The 10,370-nt window shown below is 37.2% G+C and overlaps 1 protein-coding gene across 1 annotated transcript in view; it reads left to right on the forward strand.

The window, feature by feature from the left end:
• Positions 1–9,722, forward strand: part of LOC136260774 (uncharacterized) — a 192,834-nt gene extending 183,112 nt beyond the window's left edge. Inside the window, exons 52-56 of the mRNA XM_066054640.1 lie at positions 177–236; positions 287–350; positions 8,895–9,008; positions 9,332–9,439; positions 9,494–9,722. Coding sequence (XP_065910712.1) covers positions 177–236; positions 287–350; positions 8,895–9,008; positions 9,332–9,439; positions 9,494–9,552 — 405 coding nt within the window. The 3' untranslated portion in view covers positions 9,553–9,722. The remainder of the gene's footprint in view (positions 1–176; positions 237–286; positions 351–8,894; positions 9,009–9,331; positions 9,440–9,493) is intronic.
• Positions 9,723–10,370: the final 648 nt, after the last annotated feature.

The following is a 10,370-nucleotide window of genomic DNA, read 5'->3' on the forward strand; positions in this document are numbered from 1 at the left end:
ACTCTTTGGCCTGCTCCACCGCCCCTGTACCATTGATTTTGTACAATCTAGTGATATTTTTGCTTCCACTATAGTAGCATTAGTAGTGTATTATATAATTTAGAATAAACATGTAGTACATCACAATGTAATATAGCATTAATGTCTGCATCTCTTCATTCCATTTATTTATATAGTTCTTGAAATTTGTTAAGAAATGTCAAAAACAAGATGCATCCAAGTTCTCTGCTGCAACTGTGAGTCAAACAAATCAGTTCTTTTGTACCTTTATATGTTCAATGTACAGAACAAACTGGGTACTTTGAGTACAAGTGTAAATAAAGCTGGGAAGAATAATACCTTACTTACAAGTAAGTTTAACCTATTATCAAACCCATTAGTAACTAAGGGAATAGCTTACTAAGTAGACACTAGTACTACTAGTGCTTGCAGATTTACCTGTCTACTACTCACACAGCACTTAAAAAGTTTATTACCAATATGATCTAAATAATGGGGTAATGCATTACATAATTGAAACACAGGATTCTATGAAATTTAGAAACCAAAAGGCCCTGTGTTGTGCGGATGAGAGAAGCGAGGGCACTTCTACAGGGCCTGAGGGTTTCTAAATTCCATGGAACTCTGCGTTTCGATGTCTAACTAATTTAGACTACAGCTCGTTGTTGTACCTTCACAGCTGCTTGTGACATGAGAAATTTGTAGAAACAAGCCCAATACACCTTCCTGTAACTTGTAACAGAAGTTGCTATCCAGTTAAATTCCCAAAGTTACAGGCACTTAATTGCCATATCTGTACATGTATCACCCCAGAGACAGGGATCTACCATAGATAATAGACACCCCATGGTAGGGGTGTATATTATCTATGGATCTACTGAGACATGAACAAGGGGTCTACAAGATTAGATACCTGTAAGTAGCCAATAAAATTTGAGTATTTCAATTATCTGTGGTTTAAGTAATATTACAGTAATACCTTTTATGGTAACTAATACGTTATAAAAAAACTAGTAATATAACTCAAGTTACTTTACTTACAAATGAAATGCGTTACCTAAACAATGAAGTTACTGTAACAACTTGACTATTAATACAATGGCGGATCCAGGATGGGGCATTTGGGGCAAATGCCCACCCCCCCTTCAAGAAATTACATACAAGATCGAGATACTCTAATAGAGCAGTCAATGACTCTAATAAAGCAGTCACAATGTTCATGAGGCTGTGCAGCTTACTCATGAAGCTATAAATAGGATTTTATTTTACATAACATACGTGATATAATATATTTGGTAAAGGATAACTAGCTATTATTGTTGTGACCTTTTTTTTTTTTTTTGCTCTTCAACTTTTTTCAGCAAGGTGCCCCCCCCCCCCCCCTCTTTCCAGACACTGGATCCGCCCCTGTAATACTACAAGTAATGAAGTTATTAATCTTGTTACTAATCGTAATGAAGCCCACCTTGAATTAATGAGCGAAGCTTACTGACCAGTTACTTCTCTTTAATAAAATTATAACTAAGGTTTACACATTGTCCAACAGCGTGATCATGTCACATGATAAGGTGGTACTTACGCGCATGACAACTTAAGACTGTGCACGCAGAATAATGTATGTAATACTCTTTACTTTATGCAGGGGTGGATCCAGTCTTTTGGAAAGGGAGGATCAAAATAAAATGGCACTACATTGTCTGGTTTGGTAAGGTGAGACCAAAAAAAAGGTCACAGCCTGCTTCCTACTGACAATAGCTACCCACCCCACCAACTTGCATTTATCGCTGATAAAATCCTTACATAGCACTGTGACTGCTTTATTAGAGTGACTGCTCTATTAGAGTATCTTGATCTTGGTATACTAAAAATTTTTGGAGGGGGGTTGAGAGCCCTCTTGACCCCCCAACCCCTTATATCCGCCACTACTATGAGTAACTGTAATTAAATACTTTTTGTTGCAAGTAATAGTAATAAGTAACTAGTTACTTTTACCAAGTAACTATCCCAACAATGGGCATTTCTTGCCAGGTAATTTGCAAATACAACTTTTCTGAGGATTACAAGTGTGGCAAAAATGCTAACAATTCTTGTACTTTTATGGCTGCACATATGTCACAAACCACAACACCTTGTCGCTCCATCATAACTTGTACAATGTAATTGATAGTCTCTTCAGTATATATACCATAGAATCTGGTTGGTAGGTGCATAAGCCTAATAAAAGTTCGCAAAATAATATTGCGATTAACATAATGATAAGCGCATGCACCTAATAAATAAACCTTGTCGTGATTATTATGAATTCACTCTCTTGGGGTGGTGTGAATTGCAGTCATTACATGTGCCAATATTTTGAGTCCAGTTTTTGTGCACTGAATCCTTCATGAGGAGCATACTACAGAAGACCACTTTGCTTGGTAAGTATAGTAAAGGCGTGTGTTTTGTTTTGTACTTCGAGAACTTTTGCGCTATAGAAATGGCGCTTAACAGGTAATATGCGCTTAACATATACATGCACTTAACAACCAGACTCTATGGTATATATTATGAACTCTTGAGTATACGTATGTCCTGTATTAGTAGAGTGACTAGGTGACTAAATTTTGCAAAAATCGTTCACTTTGTGATAAGGCACCAAATTTCTGTGGAAGTTAAGTATATGATTTGAGATATGGTAAATCATTAGCTTAGGGCATTTTGAAAACCTTTAAACTATATTTTAAAGCCATTTCTAACTAGTCGGTATAAACGTGCATTAAAAATTGACTTGCGCACCATAAATTTATTTCGATATTACAGATCCAATCAAAAACTCTTCCAAAATGTGAACTATTTTGGTTACTCTTCTAAAGGTGCCAATATTTCAGTGTAAAAGTACAGGCACAATCCAATAGAAATAATATGCTGTACATCTATGTCTTCATAATTATAACATATCTCTCTACACTTCTTAATATTGCAACCTGATGACCTGGATGGACACCTAGTTTTGAATCTGACCATCCCTTGCTTGTCTTCTATTAAGATGCTAAATTTCAGTATATTTACTAATGAACACTTTTTGTGGCTTCTACATGCATTTGTATTTCTCCTTGATATGATTTGTAATTTTAATGGCATCCTATATAATATAAAATTGTATGAAAACTATGAATAAAGCAAATACTTTACCAAGTTTGATGCTTTATCAAAAAGTGAATGACTCTATTGCTTAGACGTTCTACTATGGACACCACCTTTGATTTCACAACTTTTTTTCACTCAGGGTTTTTAAGATTGCACCATTTTTTTCACAGCTTGGCTGTTTGTGTGCATAATATAAGAAATGGTGCAATGATGTTAATGCTAATAAATTTTAACAATAATGGCTTCATTAGCATTAACATCATTGCAGCCATTTCTTGGATGCCACCTTGATTTCACAACTTTTTTCACTCAGGCTTTTAAGGCTGTACCATTTTTTACAGCATGGCTGTTTTTGTGTGGATTTCACTTCTTTTTGTACTTTTATAAGGCCGAAAACCAGCCAATGGTTGACTTTGGGGTTTCATTTCTATACAGACACAACGATGACTGTTGTACGTAGACAGACTTCTAAATGTATTGTATTACATCTAATATTATTGTAATACTCTAATAGAGTGCACGTTTTTGAGGACTTCTAATAGAACATACATAAAACAAATCTAATACTTATATTGGTAGATCTATGAAATTACTAACATTTATATAAGTAGAATTTTAATGTATAATGTAGAAATTAACTGAGCCAAGATAGCAGTGGTTCAGTGGTTAAGGATGGGGATGTTAGGTATGGAGGTCCCTGGTTCGAACTCTGGTAGGTTTTTCGACATTTTTGTGTACCTTTTGTACTCTGTGGGGCCTTCATATCTTGATCCTGAGATTTTACACTTGTTTGGTTTTTGCTTATAACTTTGTAGCTGTAACTCTATTGATTTTCAAACCATCAAAAGGTACTGCTACGATGATTAGCCTATGTACACACCAATTTTCAAGTTATTCCCATAGTTGGTTTGCCCTGTAGCCATGACAGAAGTTCAGAAGTTTGATATTTTTAACATGATTAAACATAGGCGGCTCCAGGATTGTTGGTGACTGGTTTCTGATCAGGAGCATAGCTAGACTTTAGGTGAAGACCAAAAAAAGGTGACTGCCTGCTGAGAATAACTGCCCTCCACTAACTATATCAAGACACACGGTAGTGTGTCGTGCAGCCCAAGAAGCCGGCGCACAACACCTGTGAGTATATTGACAGGAAGAAAGAAAATGCAATTTTCACACCTCCGTAGCTCTGTGCTGCCTTGATGAAACAATACAATTTTTGCTGTGGACATGCCCTCGAACTTCAGCACTCCACATTCCAAATTTGAGTGAAATCGCTTCAAGCGTTCCCGAGATATGCGACTTCAAAAATTGGCTTAGTTTCTTCGTTTTTTTTTTCTTCTTATTTTTTTCTTCTTGTCGCACACTTACAAAAATTGTTATAAACCTCGAACGCCATATCCGATTGCCTTGAACTTTGGCACACAGAAGGGGAGTATAAAGGCGCATCTCGGTACCAACTTTGGCTTGAATACGATAAACAGGCAAAGAGTTATGAGCGATTATTCACGAAAAATAACACCAATATGTTGTCACGCCTACAGGGTACACCGCGTATGGGAAGAAGCTGAAAATCGGTGAGTGAATAGGTTAACTATTGAACCTAAAACTTTTTGTAGTTTGAAAGAAATCGAGCTAAACACCAGGAAGATACAACGAAAAAACCAACAGTGTGTAACAATTATGCAATTGAGATTAGCTAATAAAAAACGACTACTTATCACGCCTACCAGAAAAACTGCTTGGGGTAATGCTTTGAAAATCACTGTACAGATGGAGTAATCATCTTTGAAAGGCTCTTCAATGGTGTAGAAGAATCATACTTAAAGCCACGGAGTTATAACACGAAATCCAACTTGGTGTAGTAAGTGCAAGATCGAGATACTCTGATAGAGCAGTCACCCTAATAGAGCAGTCACCCTGAAGAGAATTCAAGAGATCAGCTAGAAACAAGTAACTTGTATAGAGATCAGCTACAAACAAGTCACCCTGTAGAGAGATCAGCTACAAACATCCACCCTGTAGAAAGATTAGCTAGAAGAAGTTACCTTGTAGGGAGTTCAACTACGGAAAGAGATAGTTCAGCTAGAAGAAATCACCTTGTAGAGTTCAGTTACAAAGAAACCACCATGTAGAGAGTTCAGCTACAAACAAATCACCCTGTAGAGAGATCAGTTAGGAGAAGTTACCTTGTAGGGAGTTCAGCTACAAAGAAACCATCATACAGAGAGTTCAGCTGCAAACAAATCACCTGTAGAGAGTTCAGCTACAAACAAATCTCCCTGTAGAGAGATCAGCTAGAAGAAGTTTCCTGAGCTACAAACAAATCACTCTGTAGAAAGATCAGCTAGAAGAAGTCACCTTGTAGAGAGTTCAGGTACAAAGAAACCACCATGTATAGAGTTCAGCTACAAACAATTCACCCTGTTCAGAGATCAGTTAGAAGAAGTTTTCTTGTAGAGAGTTCAGCTACAAACAAATCACCCTGTAGAAAGATGAGCTAGAAAAAGTTACCTTGTAGAGAGTTCAGTTACAAAGAAACCACCATGTAGAGAATTCAGCTACAAACTAGTGACCCTGTAGGGACATCAGCTAGAAGAAGTTACCTTGTAGAAAATTCAGCTACAAAGAAACCATTCTGTAAAGAGCTCAGCTACAAACAAATCACTTATACAGAATTCAGCTACAAACAAATCACCCTGTAGAGAGATCAGCTAGAAGAAGTTACCTTGTAGATAGTTCAGCTACAAACAAATCACCCTGTAGAAAGATCAGCTAGGAGAAGTCACCTTGTAGAGAGTTCAGCTACAAAGAAACAACCATGTAGAGAGTTCAGCTGCAAACAAATCACCCTGTACAAAATTCAGCTACAAACTAATTGCCCTGTAGAAAGATCAGCTAGAAGAAGTCACCTTGTAGAGAGTTCAGCTACAAAGAAACCACCATATAGAAAGTTCAGCTACAAACAAATCGCCCAGTAGAGAGATCAGCTAGAAGAATTTACCTTGTAGATAGTTCAGCTACAAACAATTCACCCTGTACAGAGCTCAGCTAGAAGTAGTTTCCTTGTAGAGAGGTCAGCTACAAGCAAATCACTCTGTAGAAAGATCAGCTAGAAGAAGTCACCTTGTAGAGAGTTCAGCTACAAAGAAACCACCATGTAGAGAGTTCAGCTGCAAACAGATCACATGTAGAAAATTCAGCCACAAACAAATTGCCCTGTAGAAAGATCAGTTAGAAGAAGTTACCTTGTAGAGAGTTCAGCTACAAAGAAACCATTCTGTAGAGAGCTCAGCTGCAAACAAATCACCTGTACAGAATTCAGCTACAAACAAATCACCCTGTAGAGAGATCAGCTAGAAGAAATTACCTTGTAGATAGTTCAGTTACAAAGAAACCACCATGTAGAGAATTCAGCTACATACTAGTGACCCTGTAGAGACATCAGCTAGAAGAAGTTACCTTGTAGAAAATTCAGCTACAAAGAAACTATTCTGTAAAGAGCTCAGCTACAAACAAATCACTTATACAGAATTCAGTTACAAACAAATCACCCTGTAGAGAGATCAGCTAGAAGAAGTTACCTTGTAGATAGTTCAGCTACAAACAAATCACCCTGTAGAAAGATCAGCTAGAAGAAGTCACCTTGTAGAGAGTTCAGCTACAAAGAAACCACCATGTAGAGAGTTCAGCTGCAAACAGATCACCCTGTAGAAAATTCAGCCACAAACAAATCACCCTGTAGAGAGATCAGCTAGAAGAAATTACCTTGTAGATAGTTCAGCTACAAACAATTCACCCTGTGCAGAGCTCAGTTAGAAGAAGTTACCTTTTAGATAGTTCAGCTACAAACAAATCACCCTGTAGAAAGATCAGCTAGAAGAAGTCACTTTGTAGAGAGTTCAGATACAAAGAAACGACCATGTAGAGAGTTCAGCTGCAAACAAATCATCCTGTAAAGCTACAAACAAATCGCCCTGTAGAGAGATCACCTAGAAGAAGTTACTTTGTAGAGAGTTCAGCTACAAAGAAACCATCATATAGAGAGTTTAGCCATGAACAAATCACCTGTAGAGAGTTCAGCTACAAACAAATTATAGAGATCAGCTATAAGAAGTTACCTTGTAGAGAGTTCAGCTACAAACAATTCACCCTGTACAGAGACCAACTAGAAGAAAATACCTTGTGGAGAGTTCAGCTACAAACAAATCACCCTGTAGAGAGATCAGCTAGAAGAAGTCAGCTTGTAGAGAGTTCAGTTACGAAGAAACCACCATGTATAGAGTTCAACTGCAAACAAACCACCCTGTAGAGAGTTCAGCTAGAAACAATTTACCCTGTAGAGAGATCAGCTAGAAACAGTGATCCTGTAGAGAGATCAGCTAAAAGAAGTTACCTCGTAGAGATTTCAGCTGCAAACAAATCACCCTGTATAAAGATCAGCTAGAAAAAGTTACCTTGTAGATAGTTCAAACAATTCACCCTGTAGAGAGAGCAGCTAGAAGAAGTCACCTTGTAGAGTGTTCAGTTACAAAGAAACCACCATGTAGAGTTCTGTAATAAATATATATATATATATATTATATATATAATTTGTACATTTATTGATAAAATCAGAAACATTTAAAGTATTCATCTGCGTCATCTTTTCTTCTTCCTGTGGAAAATATAAAAAAGATAGGTTTAAAATGGCCCAAAGCTGACCATAGGCTGTCTTTGGGGTACACAAATACAAAAAGAAGTAAAATCTAATCCAAAACAGCCAAGCTATAAAAAAAAGTGTGCGGACCTCAAAAAGGCTATAGTGAAAAAAGATGTGAAATCCAAGGTGGCGGCCAAGAAATGGCTGTGATGGTAGGTTAATGGTAAAAATTTTAACAACGACAATTCAGATGAATTTTTGTGCCGCTTGGTCTTGGCACAAAATTCACCTGAATTGTCGTTATTAAAATTTTTACCATTAACCTACCATCACAGCCATTTCTTGGTCACCACCTTGGATTTCACATCTTTTTTCACCATAGCCTTTTTGAGGACCGCACACTTTTTTTTACAGCTTAGCTGCTTGGATTAGATATTAATATCACTGATAAAGTACATAAAAATCCTTATTTATAGCTACATAGCTTGCTACACTAATACTGTGACTGCTTTATTATGGTAATTGACTGCCCTATTAGAGTATCTCGATCTGAACATCTTGTGTCCTTGCAAATCAATGCAAAATAATATTAATTACTTGAATACACTTGACTGGTTTCTGGAACCTCAGAAACCCCCCTGGAGCTGCCCCTGGTAAATGTTCATAACTCCTTGGATATTCATCAGATTCACAGCAAACTTGGTACATGAATTCACCTTTATACACTCTCCATTTGTGCCAAAGATTGAGGCAATCGAAATACACGCTTAGGTTTTATAGCAATTTTTGCAAAGTGTGCAAAAAGAAATTGAAGCTCCCGTAGCCCATGTAAGGTACAATGAAAAAAAGGAGAAATTAAAACAAAACTTTGAACATCCATGTCTCACAAATCACTGCTGCAAATTTAATCAAATTTGCTGTGTGGCCTACCCTATCTAGCAGACAACTATAATGTAAAAATGGTGTGCTTTGGAGAAGGGGCCATGGAGTTATGCATGCATGAAAAAGCTGTTTTCTTTCTTCCTGTCAATATACTCACAGTGTAGCACCATGGCTTTCTTGACCACACAACACATTACTGTGTGTCTTGATGTGTGTGTACTCCACAGTATTCATGTATGTCTTTTAGCATTATCAAGCACTAATAGGATCACCAGTGATGACAGTGTAGTGGCTAACGGTCATACAGTTGTACCAATTCAGCAGCTATCAGAGATAAATGAAGAGAAAATTGACATAATATGTAAGTATTTGTTGTGCACTTGTCAAAAGCGTTGTCTTATCTCTATATATGGGGGGATGGTCTAAATCACTGGATTAGGCATTGTTACTCCCTACGGAAGTTAGTACTATCACTTAGCACTAAAGGAATGTAGATAAACATTGTTTCCTATCACAAGGTATATATATATATATATCAATTTATCACACTAGTTAAATCCCTTCTTGTTTTCAATGTTTGCATTGGGTGTGTATCAGAATACTTTCATATTTTGTGACAATTTCATTTTGTGACAGTTTCATTTTGTAGTTACAGTGTATATTGGTAAATTTTATACAAAATAGCCAGTGGCAAAAGTAGTGATGAATTTTCATCCATGGCTAAAGATGTCATTTGTAATGAGTACCTAAACCCACTTACTATGATGAGCAATGAGCTGCAAAATGGTACAGGTGAGTGCATATCATTTGCATATTTAGAATTGATGGAATGGTGTGCGTTTCTAGAAGCCCAGTCCAATGAATGCGAAGCCCATTCTTTTAAGCAAGAAGAAAGCAGTTTGTAATTATTTTACTTTGCTATGTGTTTGATCATTTATGACAGTATTGTTGTAGTTGCAGATTAGTACACATTTAGCTATTGTATTTAATGTTTGATTTGATTTCTTTTGATGGTCTTTTGTACTTCATCATTACATATACAAATTATCATGAACCACGATAGTGGGTTCATAATAGGGATTTTGCAAAAATCCTAATAGAACGCACACCTAAAAACCACCTTGAAAAGCATCCTTCAACTCAAAACAACTCTCTGGTGGTTTTTTGCAATGAGTATAGGTCCACTAGTAAGTATCGAGTGAAAAGGAAACAGTATGTGTATTTAAGACAAAACTGAAATATGCCTGTTTGTTCATATTATTATTATCGCTGTGCCTAGAGTCACGGCACCGTGACTGGACATTTGCTGCTAAAGTCACGATGCAGTCACCCAGAATTCACACACTAGTTGTATGAAGGTAAGTTTTTGGTGAGTTTGAGGCAAGCTAGGGTTGGCACGAGTCTAGTATTCCCCGAGTATTCGACTTTAGGGACACGCCTAGTAGTATGCCCCGAGCATTCAACTTTAGGGGACGCGCCTAGTAGTATACCCTGAGCATTCGACTTTAGGGGATGTGTCTTGTACTTTAGAGTTAGGGTTAGGGTAAGGGTTCAGGTTTAGTTTCTTCTTTACTGGTGTTATTTATATAGGCTTCTTCGTGAATGACATATATAAGGTACAAATTAAGGGAGTAGGGTAGCTGGCACCACAGTGATACAGTGGTAGAGCGCTGAGCTAGAGCATGGGGCTTAGTGTCTCCAACACTTAACTTGTTAAATAGCA

Source organism: Dysidea avara, chromosome 7 (genome assembly GCF_963678975.1).
Source record: "Dysidea avara chromosome 7, odDysAvar1.4, whole genome shotgun sequence".
Classification (NCBI taxonomy): Eukaryota; Metazoa; Porifera; class Demospongiae; order Dictyoceratida; family Dysideidae; genus Dysidea; species Dysidea avara.